The 18,385-nt window shown below is 32.8% G+C and overlaps 1 protein-coding gene across 1 annotated transcript in view; it reads left to right on the forward strand.

The window, feature by feature from the left end:
- LOC127736121 (angiopoietin-1 receptor-like) overlaps positions 1-18,385 on the forward strand; it is a 184,911-nt gene that overhangs the window by 15,926 nt on the left and 150,600 nt on the right. The window contains exon 2 of the mRNA XM_052246664.1: positions 204-448. Within this exon, the coding sequence (XP_052102624.1) occupies positions 308-448 (141 nt within the window). The 5' untranslated portion in view covers positions 204-307. The remainder of the gene's footprint in view (positions 1-203; positions 449-18,385) is intronic.

Raw genomic sequence — 18,385 nt, forward strand, 5'->3', positions numbered from 1 at the left:
TGCTAATGCGGTGTAAAGCAATCACCAATCAATCAATCAATCTAAAATCAACCGGTTAATACGAATTGACAAAAAAAAATATATAAGATTATAAATAAACATCTCATCGTAGTCTATAAGTTTTATAATTATATCTCCTTCATTGATTCTTTTTATTTAGTCATTAATGTCAAATAAAATAATAAAAACACTATTTCTTTCAGGAGACAAATCACTGACGAGCAAGATCGTTGACGAAGGCGTAACTCGGTACAAATATTATATATTGATTCCACAAAGTCGAAACTTTCTACATTCCAAAATACATATGGCCTTTGTATTCTTCGTGTTTATTATCATACTTAAGTTTCCATGGAATTTGTGTGTAGATTCTACGAGTTTTGTAAATGACCAGTTCTATTCACAGGAAATACGAAAAGGAAGGTGTATGGCAAGGTGTTTTGAACAGGTAAGTTTCAACGTTTTTTAATTGTATCTTAATTATTATAAGAAGTTATCGTCATGATTTTTGCCATGATGTATTATTCAGGTATATTGTTAATTATGTATATTCAGGCATTTTATCCTCCCCTTATTTAGATATTTAAAAAAAAACAACCATTTTGTGGTCATTCTATTTTTGCTTTTTGTAAGAATATTGAAAATTACTCTCTTTGACCCAAAAATAATAAATTACCAGATTAACTTTTAAGCATAAAATCACATCACAATTTTATCCGTTGTTATAAATAAGAAGATGTGGTATGAGTGCCAATGAGACAACTCTCCATCCAAGTCACAGCCTTTTCTCTTCCTTAGTGTATTTGTTGATATTTACGGTGACTATTCTATATCTATCTTTATTTTAGTGTTCTTTTCTGAAATGTATGGTATTTTACTTTGTTAAACACGAGTGCTACATTTAATCGTTATATTTTTTTAAAAAGGGGATAAAAGGCAATCAAAATCATAAGTAAAATCAATGTCATTACCGAAGCACTGAATACTGAACTGATGATACACTCGGAAATAACAGTTCACAAGCAGAACCCAAAAAGATGACAACAAAACATGAAATACACGAAGGGCTCTCAACTAAATCTATATTAATGAGATGATTTTTCACAATAATACATTTGACAAAAAATATAAGTGACCAAAATGACACAGAAATTAACAACTTTAGGTTACCGTACGGCCTTCAACAATGAGTAAAACCATACCGCATAGTCAGCTATAAAAGGCCCCGAAATGACAAATGTAAAATAATTCAAACGAGAAACCTAACGGCTCCTGACTTGGGACAGACACATAAGAATGTGGCGGGGTTACACATGTTAGCGGGCGCTCAATCCTATTCTAACAAACATCGATCTTCAATAGTTCAGAAATGAACTTTCTACACTAGTAATTTTTTGGGCCCTTTATAGCTTGCTGTTCGGTGTGATCCAAGGCTCCGTGTTGAAGACCGTACTTTGACCTATAATGGTTTACTTTTATAAATTTTGACTTGGATGGAGGGTTGTCTCATTGGCACACATACCACATCTTCTTATATCTATTTCTAAACTATTTAACCTAAGAATGTTTCTCCACATATCCTGAACGGTAATCTGATGTTGTAACACTGCTTCACTTCATAAACATTGACTCAAATAATGCATATGAATTATTAAAGCAAGAACAATAACAACTTCTTGAATAGCATTAATATTTATTTGTGAAAAAAAAACACAATTTTGATTCTCTGTGTATGACGTTTATTGATTTTATAAACTTTTTAGCTAATGATGAAATTTATCGGTACTTTGACACAAGCCGACAGAATGACACAAACGATAAACTTAATGTTCTTTCTCCAGCAATGGTAACATTGAGTATAGAAGTATTAACAAACAAAACAATGGCCTTTTTGTACTTTTATTGAAGTGTAATTTGTATCATGCTTTCTTCATATGTTTACAAGCTTGTTTTCAAGCTTCAAGCAGCACAAATTCTGGTTCTTTGTTATAAATTTACAGGTGCAAAACACAGTTACAGTAATGGAGATAGAATCAAATTATCAAAATGTTAAGTAAAGATATAAGAAGCCAAATATCAATCAAAACTTTCAGTAATTTTAAAAAAAGGAAAAAGGAGAGAAAAAACAAATTTATAGTAAACTCTGATTTGAAATCAAATTGTCCGAGTTATTTCAACTCATATATTAATGAAAAGAAATGAAATTATATCAATATAAAAAAATATTATTTATGATAATTAATGAAAATAAATTACATTGTCACATCAAAATTTGATGTTATAACTGACAATTTAAACCAATTTTCAATCTTAAAAATGACACGGGCTGAACTTGAAATACTTTATTATTTATCATATTGACCATACTAAAAGGTGTTATTACGCAAAAATAATGATTCATCGGCATTGCAAATTCTTAGAATTACCACCGAGAGCAGACGACAATATTAAAAAAATCATTGAATGAATGAATCTTTATTGCAAAAGCATAAACATGCTATGGCAAAATTAACAACATATATTACATAATATAAAAGATGAATAGACAGCAGAGAACTATAGTATAATACAATGACATATAAAGTTATGAGACTATATTAGATCGAATATTCCGTGCAGCTTTTACATAATTACATAATTTGATCGTAAGAGACTTACTAGAAGCTTTTAGTATATTTAATAGTTTGCGATTATTAGGCCAAGAACAATAATACTTTGGTAAAAATTGTGTTCGTACAGATCTATAAGCTGGACAAACAAGAACAAAATGGTATTCATCTTCAATAACACACATTTTACAACATTCACATAAACGATTTTCTCTAGAAATATTATTATAACGACCAACTTCAATATTTAACTTTAATGTTCCACTACGTAACTTTGTTAGCAGACTAACATTATTGCTATAAGAAAGATATTTTTCAATAAAAAAAGTTAATTTAAATCTACAATAAAAAGACAGTTTACTACACTCCTGAATAGTTGTTGACCAATTCTGCAAGTATTGATCCTGATCCATTGATATCAATAGACTATTTCAAGACATAATTAATTTTCTGAACAACCATTTTATTTACTTATAATTCATATCTTAAGATAATTTCGGAGGAATTATGTTTAGTCTGGTGAAGATTCTAAAGTATGATATATATAGTAATGTCCCTTCTGTATTTTCTCTAAGTACAAAATACTAAAATAACTTTTGAATACTTTGATAGTTTTCTGTATAATGTTATCCAGATGTGTTTTGTCTTTGTCTTGTCGTTTTGTTACTGGTCATTGCTTGTCTTTTTTGATTGGACGGATGGTATTTGACCCCTTGGAACCTTCTCTCTCTCTCTTTCTTTTTCTGTTACAAAAAGAGGCGGAAGATACAAAAGGGATAATTAAACTCATAAGTCGATAAAAAAAAAAAAAAAAAAAAAATGACCATGCCATGTTAAAAAAAACAAAACGAAAAACGAACAAAAGACATACAACAGTATACAAAACAAAGGCATAGAAAACCAAAGACTGAGCAACACGAACCCCACCACAAATCAGTCGTGATTTCAGGAAAAGTTCTCATTAAGGTAGACAGTGCTAATGTTTGTAGACGGGTACATTAAATATCCAAGTATCTGGTTTTTAATTGACCATTTGTATTCACAATTTTAAACTGATGTGTTTTATACCTGCATTTCAAAAGTAAAAAAAACTATTGGAACTTTTTGAAAGTGGTCAGAGACCTATAAATTAAGACCACGGACTATATGAGTAGATGTAATTAATGATCTTTTTTCATATTTACCGATCTGTAATAGTCATCCCATGAGGACGCGGTGTGTCAGTGTAAGATCACCCCGATGATCTTACACTGACACACTAAGTCCGAGTACAATACAATAATTAAACCCTTTACGAGCCCCCGGATAAAATGTTTAAATATGTAATATAAACAGTGACTTTGTATCAAATCGTGCTGGTGTAGCGGTATGGATCGTGGCTTCATATGTCCAAGGTCTTGAGTTCGATTCCCCGCATAGACACTGGAAATTTAGTGGATTTTTTTCTACATAAATTTTGAAAGTTAGTCTTTATTCCGCATAAATAATTCGAAGTTTCATTGTGTGTTCGACATTCATGTTACATAACAAAAGAAAACATGCAGAACAAAGAAACTCAAGGTATGGTGATCTGGTAGGGGTGATCCGACTCAGATCACCCCCGTTAGAACAAAGGAGTTGGGATGTAAGCGTCACTTCCATTTACATAATCATAAATCGAACCAAAGTTTTTACCGCAATACAATTGGTCACGTGACACATGATAGTATGGAACTTTTAGTCTTCCGGATGATCTACTATCAATCTCATCTTATCCATATATTAAGTTTTATATGTTCTTTATTCTGTGTATGGTTTTTCCCCGTCTTACTTGTATCTCTTGATTGGTTTGTGAGGTTTCTGAATTCCATGCATGTTTTGGTGCAGTTGGATTTTGTTTCTTGTAAGTGGTAATGAAATGTTTAATATTTTGTCCTGCTGATATCATGGTTTATGGTTTATTCAAAATTTCCAATTATTGAACTCTGTGATGAGTATGGATCAAATTGAGAAATTTTGGCATAACTTCTTAATAAATAAAGTCATTTTAGATAATATTAAGAAAAGAATGAACGAAGTCATTTTACATAATAGTAAGAAAAGAATGAATGTCGATCCCCTTGTTCAACCCATTGAATGCATTATTTTGTTTTTTGAGGTAAATCAATTCACTGCGTTATTACGTATTATAGATACAACGAATAAGCGTTGATTCTTGAAAAAGAAACCATGAGCCCGGAGGGCGAATGGATTGTTTTTCATGAATCAACGCTTATCATTGTATCTATAACTTAAACTATTGTGTTGATGTATTTTCAAAATCAAAGCCTTTTCTTAATTAGAAGGTATTGTAAGTGAGTATAAATAACCCTGTTATCATGTTCAAAGATGCATTAAAGTTCACAATTAATTGGTTAGAGAAATTCAAATATAACATAACACGTCTGCCTTTAAATTATTATGCATCTGAATATTAATCGTAATTTACGAAATAAGACATATTCAAACTTATTTTTAAGAATATATAATAAGTATATAACCAATATTTCTAGCAAGAAACCTAATTCTAGGTACATCAAAATTTACTCGCATAGGTATTTGCGAATAAACATTTGTAAAGATATGTAGTAAAACAGATGAAATCATACTATATATATATATATATCTGGTGATCAATTTATTTGGCAATCGCCAATGGAAGTCAGCAGGGTTTAAGAACATCAGTTGTTCGACCTGTTAGTCAAATGCGTTTCGTTAAAATAGACTTTTTCACTTTTTTTTTGGTCTTTTGGAAATTGTTGTTTGTGCTGTATTTGGACCCCTCTACCAAGAAATTTGTTTTGCATGCACACGTATAAAAATTGCGGTTTTTATCCAACGCAATCATAGGTTTGAACGTTGTTTTCAATTTAGACTTTTTATATATATATATATATATATATATATATATATAAGTCTGAAAATTACACCCAACAGTGTTAGAATTAGACTTTTATGCTGACAAATTTTTGTCCCTCAACGGGATTCGAACTCACACCTTTGATACACTACAGCACCAATCGCTTAGCCTCATGTCCAGCGCTCTAGACCACACGACCACATCCGCTATATAAAAATATAACTTCAATAGTCGTAGTGTTACCTTGTCATGTAAGGCGAATCTAGAGATAGACATAAGACATGTGTTTTAAGCGTGTGAAGATGTTATATTATTATTTAATACACAATGTATTTGTTATTTGTCAGCAATCTAACTCAACAATTTTTATATACCGTATGGGATAATGATTCAATCCATTATACATATATATATATAAAACAAAAATGTACAAATAAAATGTAATATTTTTGTTTCAAGTACATGATTTGATCAATAATAATCCAAAAATAAACAGCAAAACCCGCTACTATTACAAAAATATCCACAATAACATACAAAATAAGAAAAACGGAAAAACGAAAGAATAGGGACAACAAAGAGAAAAAAGGGATTCGAACCTAATCCGACAAGTCTCTACTTCTAACTTGACTCTATAACTCATGGATCTTAACCTCACGGCTACCAACTTATACTATACGATTGTCTATTATGTATATATAAAGGTACAAACTCTGTGTGTCCGTTGTACCGATGTGTATCATATGTTCATTTATATATATAAAATAGACATCTAGATTGCAACCCATTGGTAGCCGAGAGGTTTCATCGATATGTTGATGTCAGTCACACATAACAGATTAAAGGAGGGGTTCGATTCCCAGTGAAGGCATATTTAATTAAATTAGACACACAAAGGAAACAATTGAATATGATTTGGTTGAGTCCATTTCAGCGACTAATTTAGGAAGCGTTGCTTCTAGAAAAAGAATCCATGGTAAATTAAAAACCAATTGTTCTGAGAACAATTGAAGGTCTTTCCACCAGTAAGGATCTATTTTGATATGAAAAATATTAAAATTAGGTTTTTAATGTCAATTCCAGCGTCAAATGACAGCTTAATGTACGCTTATTCCAAAAATATATGGTTTCTATAAAAAAAGATGAATAAGGGAGATAATTTTTGACTTCCGGTTTAAAAAATGTCACTTCCGGTATTGTTTGATAGTTTACTTGACACTGATTCCAAAAATAGTTCTATATACTTTTACATTAATTTAGTACAATAAATAGCTACTTCCGGTTTACAAAAGGTCACTTCCGGTTGGCTTTTTCAAGGTCAAATGGCTTGCAACCTAATGCAAAAAGTCCCATGGCATTATCATGTACATATATGAGGTAAAAGCAAAGGTCAAAATATAGAACGTCGAATCAACCTTTGACCTTGACCCCAATTTCAAGGTCATGAAACAAGGGCTTCAAATCAAAATACCCTAGGTCTCAATTATATATGATGAATGAGTTATATCACCATACGTGTAATTTTGAATATGATAGGGGAGAAAACTCCCATTAAATGTATCCGTACCCTTTCACCTCAAATTTACGTGTTAAGACATGTCGCAACTAACAATTCTGTAAAAAAATTTGTCGATATCTTATAAGATTTCTGAAAATTAGTGATAACAAGCCAAAATCAAAATTATTAACATGACCTTGACCTTTGACCTTGACCTCATTTTCATTTTTATGGACCAAGGACCTCAAACCAAAAGACCCTAGGCCTCTATCACTTATGGTTTTCCAGTTACAAATACATTTCACATTTATCAAATACAAAAGGGGAAAAAACTCTCATATGGAGTCTTTGTAAAGCTTCGGTCTAAATAAAACCTAACATTCTGAGGATATAACGAGCAATTTGGAAAAATAAATTTGTCGCTTTCTTTTACGGTTGCAGAGGAGATCTCATAACAAGAAAAACAGTGTTTGGGGAGATAACTCTTACAAAGAAAAGTGTTCGGTTAAACAGGGTCAGTTTCAAAAGCATATAGACTGTATGATATCATATACTAAGCGACATCTTTTGAAACAAAAATACACCGCAAGAAAAAAATTAGGCGGAAGAAAAAAAATAAAAAAATAATACAAATTAAACTTTGACCTTGACCCCAATTTAAAGGTCATGAAACAAGGGCCTCAAATCAAAAGACCCTAGGTCTCAATTATATAAGATGAATGAGTTATATCACCATACATGTAATTTTGAATATAAAAGGTGAGAAAACTCCCATTAAATGTCTCCGTACCCTTTCAACTCAAATATACGTGTTACGACATGTCGCAACTAACAATTCTGTAAAAAAAATTTGTCGATATCTTATAAGATTTCTGAAAATTAGTGATAACAAGCCAAAATCAAAATTTTTAACATGACCTTGACCTTTGACCTTGACCTCATTTTCATTTTTATGGACCAAGGACCTCAAATCAAAAGACCCTAGGCCTCTATGACTTATGGTTTTCCAGTTACAAATAAATTTCACTTATATCAATACAAAAGGGGAAATAACTCTCATATGGAGTCTTCGTAAAGCTTCGGTCTAAATAAAACCTAACATCCTGAGGATATAACGAGCAATTTGGAAAAATAAATTTGTGGCTTTCTTTTACGGTTGCGGAGGAGATCTCATAACAAGAAAAACGGTGTTTGGGGAGATAACTCTAACAAAGAAAAGTGTTCGGTTAAACAGGGTCAGTTTCAAAAGCGTATAGATTGTATGATATCATATACCAAAAAACTAAGCGACATCTTTTGAAACAAAAATACACCGCAAGAAAAAAATTAGGCGGAAGAAAAAAAAAATAATCAGAAGAAAACCAATAGGTCTTTCCACGGAAAGGTGGAAAGACCTAATGAATATGCTGACGTTACGGCAATGGTTTAAAAAATAAATAAGGACCACATACAATGGTTATTCAGACTTATTCATTATATCAGATTGTATATAGAAGTGTAGGTTTAGGTGCAAAATAATGTAATATTGCATTTCCAATGAATTGGCATACTGCTGTTAACCAAATTGATTCTTGTACAATAGACCAGAAGGAACATTGTCCTCATATACGGCTTGAACATGCACGATCTATTTGCAACTGGAGGTTAAGAAAACAATCAACTCATGCGATGTGTATTTTCCCCAGTCATGTAACAATATATTATACTATATACAAATTACTGAATGATTTAAATAATTGAAATATTCACCACTATGATAAAGGAAACAGAATACACTTTAATGATCTTTAATAATTTGCACAGCTTTAAAAAACAGAAAAAGACCTACGAAAAGACTAATAGACATTTGCGGAAACTAGGTCTATAAATAGGATTACACTTAGACTTACGATTACAGTTGACGAAAAACAAGGGGTCCTCTCAAAATAATAAAAAAAAAATAAACCCAATTGAGATACATAGTAAAATGAAAGATATTTTTTTATCATGTATATAAATCTTTTCGGACGACATACAAATGCAGAAACTTTAAATTGTTAAAACAGCAGATATGTAATAAAAGATATTTACTTTCAAAAAAAAAAAAGAAAAAAAAGAAACTTATGGTCACAACAGATGTGAATGGCCACAAAGTCCCCATAACTTTTGAGTTTTTTTTTAATTCTCCGATGGCGTACTCAACCTCTACTCTTTAGTGTGTAATTATTTTTCTACACTTCCTCTACATATTTTGGGGTTTGTCTTATGTAAGTTGTCAATACTGGATATCAGTTAAGATATATTCTGTCGCCTAGCAAAAACAGCTCAGTCGGGAAAGGTAAGTCTTGTCCTATATTTCTCATCAACATATATTGCTGAGGCCAAAGAAATCCGCACTGAATATAACATATCCTGTTTTTGTTCAATATTACAACTTGAGTGTGAATGCAGTGACAATGTCTGTGTCCTGATAAATACTGTTTTTGTGATTCCGTTATCGGTAACAAACTTTCCGTCGATAGCTCTATTACAAACGGAAGTTTTGGCCACCCACCATAGAAATAGGTATACATGTATGTTTCATCTTTGGTAGTCGAAGCACTAACGTCACCTATTTCAGAAATCATATGATAAGACGGGTACGATTGTAACCATACCATAAACGAAGAATTCTTTTTCCCGACGAAAGCTTATGATCCCGATCGGTTTTCTCTCTGAAGAGATCATTAACATCGGCAAAAATTTGAAGTAACGTTTCAGGAGTTTCACCTGTAAAAGGAATACCGTTTGCTTGCAAAACAATTGAACACATCTCTTAGACTACCATTCCAAAAGTGTACATCATTGCCTATGATATTGTAAAAGATTGGTTTGTCGGTGGACAAGCTAGGACTACCAGGGTTAGAATAAGATGACGAATGAAATGTGTATCATAACATCTTGTGGAGTCTGAATCAGGGTAGGTAATGGTTAATCTGTGTTCTTCATCCATATAAACGGGGGGAATTAAGATAAATGCACGAAATACACTTATCGTTTATTCATTATTTTTTCGTATTAATAGCTCCACTCGCTTTACAAAAGCGGGCGGTATATAGTAATTCGGAGTCGTACATCTTTTATACAATTAAACTTTTGCATCTGCAACTCAGGGGCGGATCCAGCCATTTATAAAAGGGGGGTTCCTAACCCAGGATAAAGGGCGGGTTCCAACTATATGTCCCCATTCAAATGCATTGATCGGCAAAAAAAAGGGGGGGGTTCCAACCCCCGGAACCCCCCCTCCTTGGATCCGCCACTGCAACTGCTCCCTAACCGACTTAAATAGTGTGTGATTTTTTTTAACAATAACGTTTAAATCTTGCCAAATAATGTAAACGGTATTTTTCTACTGTTTTTGACGTTAAAGATACATTACATGTGGTAAATATCGAGTTGTCGATTTTTTTTTTAAATATAAGTTTATGATTTATTCCTAATGAAATATAAAAATATTTTGTTATAAAGGATGTGTCATGTGTTTGATTAAGAATCGGATCCAATCAATATTCGTGTGTATTCAAATATCTATACAAGCAAAGAGCATTATAACCTAGAATGATGTAATATAATTTTATTTGATAACATATAACTACTTTATTTCCAAAGAAATATAAAAGAAAATCATCGTTTAAAAAATTGTATGACTTGCATTAAATCTAAAATTAGGTTCACAGACATCTGAGTACTTTAAAAGACAACTTGAGCGCTTTAAGAATATATAAACGAACTTCGTAGGGGTCTATACTTTGAAATGCTTGATTTAATTCAAAATGTAATGCATGTATATGTTTAATGCAACTTGAGTTATTTCTATTTTTTTAAAACGAGGAAACGATGCAAAGGGGCATTTAATACCCATAAGTCGAAGAAAAAGTCTCCACCATGGTCAGAAGAAAAACGACGAAAATACAAACGAAAGTCCACAAAAACTCCACAAAGAAACATTAAGTTTATTTCTCCATGACGATAAAAAAAAATCGACTGATTTTGGCGAATCATGGCATATGTTTTCCCAATTAGAACGCAACGTTTAAATAATTGAGACCTCTGACAAATAAGGATAATTTGACAAACCACAATATAAATTAAATCAAGTTGACGCTAACGATAGCCGAAAATTACCATTTGGCGCCTGACGGTAAAAGGCATTTCAACCATCTTGAAAGATATCTCTGCTTTATATTTTCATTGCATTGAAAGATGTTTGTTGTTTTATTTTTCTAGTTTATCTCGTTAGGCCGTCATAAAACAATTTATAGTAACAGAACTTATTTAAATGCATTAAACTGACAAGTTGTCACAGCAAGCTAAGACGGTCAGTTAGGGGAAACTAAGAAGAAAAAAATCTAGACGAAAGCAAACAAAAATCGTATTAAACGTAAAAACCACGAAGAGCCACTGGTCTGACAAGTGTTTCAAACTGGTCCGAGTTGTCTTTCAAACTGGTCCAAGCTGTCTTTAAAAGTGTTCCGAGTTGTCTTTAACTTGGCCCGAGTTGTCTTAATCCGATTTGCTTTTGGTCCGAGTTGTCCTGATTCCACCTCAAGCTGCCAAGATGACATTTTTACCCATATTTCTTTGAAATCAGGAGTTAGTCTTTGTTTAGAACCGAGGGTTTATATTTACACTTTGAAACGATCCAATATGTAAATGCTACCTGTAGGTGTAAATGAAATCCTAATCGTAGGTGTATGACAGTTTCCGCAAATGTCTAGTAGTAATAGCAAAAATATAAAGAAAACATACTTCATGTTTATATACCTTTGCATGGATTTTACTTGAAATCCAACAGAAAATGTTATTTTAAATTCCATAATCTTACATACAAGACGTGGTTTTGTATTTATACATCCCGAACACAAGCCAAACTCTACATGATAATAGTAGTTGTTTGAGGACACCACTTAATAATCATACAGAGAATGGTTGCGTATTCGTAAATCCTAAACAGTCTAGCGCCCCTAAGTAACAGTAGATTTACAGGTGACGTTTACATAAGTAGTAGTAGTAGTAGTTATTAGAGTACAACGCATACTAATCTTATTGGACGTTAAATTGTGTATTCATACATTCTATACAACAAAGCTCATGTTAGTTAATGTAGTTATTCAAGTACACTACATTACAATAATACTGGACAATGCTGCTTATTTCTACATCCATAAAAGCATAGCTTCCTTCAGACCTGGGTGAAGGTAGTTCAACGGGTCGACTGTACCACATAGAATGCAATACTTGTAATTTGTAACGCGGACATTACATATTTTTCAAACATTTTATTTTCTGACTGTACGAATACTTTTTTTTAGAGATATGAAATAATATATATTTTGACAAACCCTTGATTCAGTAGTTACGAGATCAGACATTTGTGGCGTGCATATCAAGTACCGGCAAGCTAAAGAATATCGAATCTATTGAGACAAATATATTCAATATGCAGTTGAGAAACTTATTTGTTTTAAAAGAATGAATTGTAATCTTGATGTGAAGATGTCTCATATTCGATTCCAGGTGTTAGTCTATTATAGAAAGTAGAAGAGGTTTCTATACTTTCTTTTGGTTTAATAAATAAATGAAATCCAACCAGAAACACATCATTTGGGAGAACATCGTACCGACGAAAAGGCCGATTTACTAAACAACCAATTTCAGAAGGCATTCTCAACAGAAACATCCAGTGAAACAATACCTGACATGGGAATTTCTAACCATCCAAAAATAAACACCATACAAATTTCAGAGAAAGGCATACTGAAACTCTTAGTAAAGATTAACCCACACAAGGCCACAGGGCCAGATGGCATATATGGGCGTGTGCTTAAAGAACTTAGTACTGACATCGCACCCATAATAACATTAATCTTCAAAAAATCCCTTAACACCGGAAAAATACCTACTGACTGGAAGCATGCTAATGTCTGCCCAGTATTCAAAAAGGGAGATAAACATAATCCTATCAACTACAGGCCTATATCCCTAACATGCATCCTATGTAAGATCATGGAGCACATATTAGCAAGTAACATCATGGCACATCTAGAAAATAACAACATTCTATACGATCTACAACATGGGTTTCGCTCCTCAAGATCTTGCGACACCCAGTTAGTATTATTCACACAAGAACTGGCAAAATATAGCAATGATAACATTCAAACAGATGTAATTGTGATGGACTTTGCCAAAGCATTTGACAAAGTCCCTTACAAAAGACTTCTTTATAAACTTAAACACTATGGTATCGACAACAAAACATTGAATTGGATAGAGGACTTTCTCTCACTTCGCACACAAACGGTATTACTGGAAGGCACCAAAACTGAACAAATACATATCACATCAGGAGTACGGCAAGGAACAGTTCTAGGTCCTATCCTATTCCTGGTGTACATAAACGATCTGAATGAATATATTAAACATGGCACTCTAAGACTTTTTGCAGATGACAGCATTATTTACAAAACCATAATAAATAAACATGACTCAGAAAAATTACAAGAAGACCTAACAGCAGCAGCAAAGTAGGAAGAGGACTGGCTCATGTCCTCCAAGTAACAACAAAGAAAACCCCTCTCTCATATGATTACATCTTACATGGGCACACTTTGCAACAAGAAACATCTACTAAATATCTTGGCTTAACAATACAAACTGATTTAAAATTTAACAAACATACAAATAACATCACAGCAAATGCAACTAAACAACTTAATTTTATCAAAAGAAACCTTAAAGTCAGCTCACAGTCAGTTAAAGAAAAGGCCTATATCTCACTTGTGAGACCAAAGCTAGAGTATGGTAGCTGCATCTGGGTCTCGCATACAAAATCACAAAAATCACAAATAGAAATGGTCCAAAGACGTACAGCCAGGTATACATGCAATCGATACCATAACACCAGCTCTGTGACAAACATGCTTAACCATCTCAACTGGCCAACACTTGAACTTAGAAGAATAAGAACAAGACTTATATTTTTCTTCAAAATTATACACCACCTAGTAGCAATATACCCCACGAACTTGTTAATACCACCAGACAGTCGAACAAGACAATACACTCACAGTCACTCATTCAGGCACATACAGGCAAAAAAAGACTCATATACATTTTCATTCTATCCAAGGACAATCATCCAATGGAACCTTTTACCAGTTACTGCTGTCCAATGCACCACAGTTGAAGCCTTCAGAGAACAGATTCCTACATCTGTTCTCAACCAATACTACACCATGTAATTGTAACACCCTGTAAATAGTTTTATCTTATATGTACAGTGAAAATCAAAAACAAGTTATTATTTCTTTATTTATTTTTTGATGTAAATATATATTTGTAAATTTTACCCACGCATGTACGGCACATAGTCATCAATAATATGATGGAGTGCGGAAACTGAAAGAAGAAGAAAGTAGTTCTGAAAATTGTACGTTAATTTTAGTGTAGTTCTAATATCGATTTGAAAATGTCAAAATCAGATGGGACTAAATACCCTATTTTTTTATGTAATATGAAGGGATATATTTCGCAAGAAGCAAAAAGAAGTTATCCTAGTGCATTTATTTCATTTTTATATACATGCTTCTTTAAGAATGTAAAAAGTCTTATAACGATAATAAGTTTTAAGATGATCGTTGCCTTATTAATCTAAAACGAGGCAGCATATAGGAAGCAACAGCACCACACATTTCAGGATCCACTGAACTCAACAGTATATGAAATGTTTACGTCATCAGTTGATTCCCCTGAACAGCTTACAAAATCTAATCTGCACATTTATTGTTAAAGAAAAAATCATTTCACTACTAAATATATTCTACATTCGAGATAGTTATCAACAAAATATGTCAAGAAATGGTCTGACATGTCAGCAAGGCCCCTCTTGTACTTTATTTTGTGATAAAATCTGACACAAACCAGGCAATACATTTAAATTAAGGAGACGAGGTGTTTATAGGGTATCAATTTCCATTAATTTGGACATTAAAAAATTAATTCAAGACGTGTTCTCCATAAATAGAAAGTTTCGTCTAAATCCAAGCTGTTTTTATATATTCGATGTCTATTTAAGAAATGGTTGCCAACCAATATTTCTTCACCGGAAATCAATTAGGAATAGCATATTTTTTCGGAGGCAGGAAATACATCAAGTGTTATTTTCATTTACAAGCACTGGGTCAATAACACTGCAGGTGGACTGTTAGTCCCAGAGGGTATCATTACAACACAGAAGTCAGTGCTTCGCTATTGACTTGATTTACAACAAACTTTTCGTAAATTCTCCGTTGATAAATTAAGTAATTATTATTGTCTCAGGCAATTTTGACGATTTTATATTCATGTGTTTTGGTATTATACATCCTTGGCTTTCAAAATTTGGGTTTGAGCGTACCTGATGAAGTTAGATAAAAAAGAAAAGCGCTTCGGACACACAAAATTAATCAAGTATTAATTTCATTTTATAACTATATATATCAAACCTATAGAACCTAACACAAAACGGTGATTTCTAAAAACAAAATTGTTCTTTCGAACACAATTTAGTCTACAATTCGACATCATGAATCAATCTGTAATAAAAGAGAGATGAAAGATACCAGAGGGACTGTCAAACTCACAGATCGAAAACAAACTGACAACGCCATGACCAAAAATAAAGACAAACAGACAAACAATAGTACAGATGACACAACATAGAAAACTAAAGACTAAGCAACACGAACCCCACCAAAAACTGGGGGTGATCTCAGGTGCGCCGGAAGGGTAAGCAAATCCTGCTCCACATGTGGCACCCGTCGTGTTGCTTATAACATATCATACCTACATATGAATTTGTGTTGAAATCATAGCAAAACCGGTGTGTTTTTTAATTATTTTTAACCAAAGCAAAATATTGTTTGCGCTTTAAATGATGCTACCTGCATATTATTTCTCAATTCCTTTTGACACTTTTGTTTACTGCAGAACATATCTGCTCCTGTAAAAAATTGAAATAGAGAAAGTTTCCTGAACAGCGGTATACTACTGTTGCCTTTGTTTCTGACCAATTCAAATTTATAAATTAGAGGCAATTGCATATATTATCGATGATCAAATTTCGTTAATCAATTTTGAATATACAATCCAAATGAAAAACCTAGTTAATAGCAGGTGCTACAAATGTAGCTTGGTTGGATGCGTCGACAGAGTAAGCGTGCTCTTAAATGCATGGATTGACCGTCAAGCAAGTCCAGAATAGGTCAAAATCAGTGTATGTAAACACGATATTTGACAGCAATCGACATGACAAAACAAAAACAAAAAATATCTCAATTAAGTTGCAATTATATGAGACCAAAATAACATTTCAAATAAGAAAGCGAGCTTATAGGAAACATAACGATATGACTTCCTTTTTTAATCTAAAAAACCATGTTAGTAACGAAGCACTGACTTCTCAGTGGATGCTACTTTCGGAGACAAGCAGTCCATCATCAAAGGTCTCGACCCAGTGCAAGAAAACGATAATACAACTTGACAAATGTGGTGCGTCCGAAGCACTTTTCTGGATTTACCTTCATCAAGGATCATTAATACTTGAATACGTGACGAGATTTTTCACTAAAAGGGCCCCAAAAGACTCTAACTGTTCACCAGCTTTGGCACAAAAAGTTGACCAATGACTATGTTGTTTGATATAATGAATGATCTTTGTATATTTTCCGAACTACGCAACTTCCCTTCACAGAATAATAAATCGAACCTAATATTACTTTTCATCATCTTTTACCACAACACAATAGATCAGGTGACACATAAGAGTTTTCCGGATGATCTACTGTCAGTCTCAGATTTATTGGGAGCTCATATTATACAGAGATTTAGTTTTATATGTTTTTTGTTCTTTGCACGATTATTGTCTCGTCTTGCATGTCTCACTTGATTGGTTTGTGTGGTTTCTGATTTCCATATGTTGATGCAATTGGATTTTTGTTCTTATCAGTGGTTATGTAAAGTTTATTATTATGTCATGTTGATCTTATGATTAATTCACGATAGTATCCAATTATAGAGCTCTGTGATGAGAATCAAATTACGAACTGTTGGCATAACTTCTTAGATAAAGTCATTTTACATAATATTAAGAAATGAATGGATTGCCATCCCCTTTTCACATCATTGAATGTATTATTTTGTATTTAGTGGTAATTCAATTCACTGCAGCATTACAAAATAAATAAGGACCACAAATGGTTATGTATTAGATGGTATATAGAATTGTAGGTTTAGGTGCAAAAGAATGTAACATTGGATTTTAAACTGCTATTAACCAAAATGATTCTTTTACCAATTATGTTACAATATTTCATACTATATACAGACAACTTTAAAAAAAAGATGTGGTATGATTGCCAATGCTGCAACTCTCCACCAGAGACCAAATGACATAGAAGTTTACATTTGTGTACCAAAGGCCCTGAAATGACAAATGTAAAACTGTATGCTGTAAATGTAAAAAATATATTAACAAAAACCTTGTGTAAAAATATATACCACTGTGATAAAAGGGACTAGTGTATACTTTAATGATCTTTATACAAAAACACACAAGAGCCCTGATATAATTTGCACAGCTACACAAACAGAAAAAGACCCACGAAAGACAAATAGAAAGAGTAAAAAAATAAAGAAAACATACTGCATGTTTTACAAACTTTTGTATGGATTTTACTTGAAATCCAACAGAAAATGTTATTCTTACATTCATAATCTTACTGGACGTAGTTTCATATTTATACATCCAAAACACAAGCCTACCTTCCCTGGTTATATTAGTTGTTTGAGGACGCCACATGATAATGATAATGGACATGGTTGCGTTTACATACACCCCAACAACCTAGCGCCCCCAAGTAACAGTAACTTTACCGGTGCCGGGTACACTTATCACAATCATACTAGTCGTTGCTGCGTATTAATGAAACCGAAACAACCAAGTTTCCGTTACATGTAGTAATTGAGTACAACGCATACATGTAATAATCGTGCTGGACGCGTATTTTGTTTTGTATTCAGACATCCTAAACAGCAAAACTACTGTTGGTAGGAGTATTTGTTCGAGCTCACTACATCACTTTTGACGTTGTTCCGTATTCATACATCACCAAAAAGCCTAGCATCTATCATAACTTGGTAAAGTAGTTCCACGGATATCTATCATACCTGGGTAAAGTAGTTCCACGGATATCTATCATACCTGGGCAAAGTAGTTCCACGGATACGCTGTATCACATAGAATGCCAAGCTTGTAATTTGTAACGCGGACATAACATTAATTTTCAAATATATATTTTAATTGTTCCAATACTTTTTTTAGAGAAATAAAATGAGATATAT

The sequence above is a fragment of the Mytilus californianus genome, unplaced genomic scaffold (assembly GCF_021869535.1).
Source record: "Mytilus californianus isolate M0D057914Y unplaced genomic scaffold, xbMytCali1.0.p SCAF_3, whole genome shotgun sequence".
NCBI classification, from domain to species: Eukaryota; Metazoa; Mollusca; class Bivalvia; order Mytilida; family Mytilidae; genus Mytilus; species Mytilus californianus.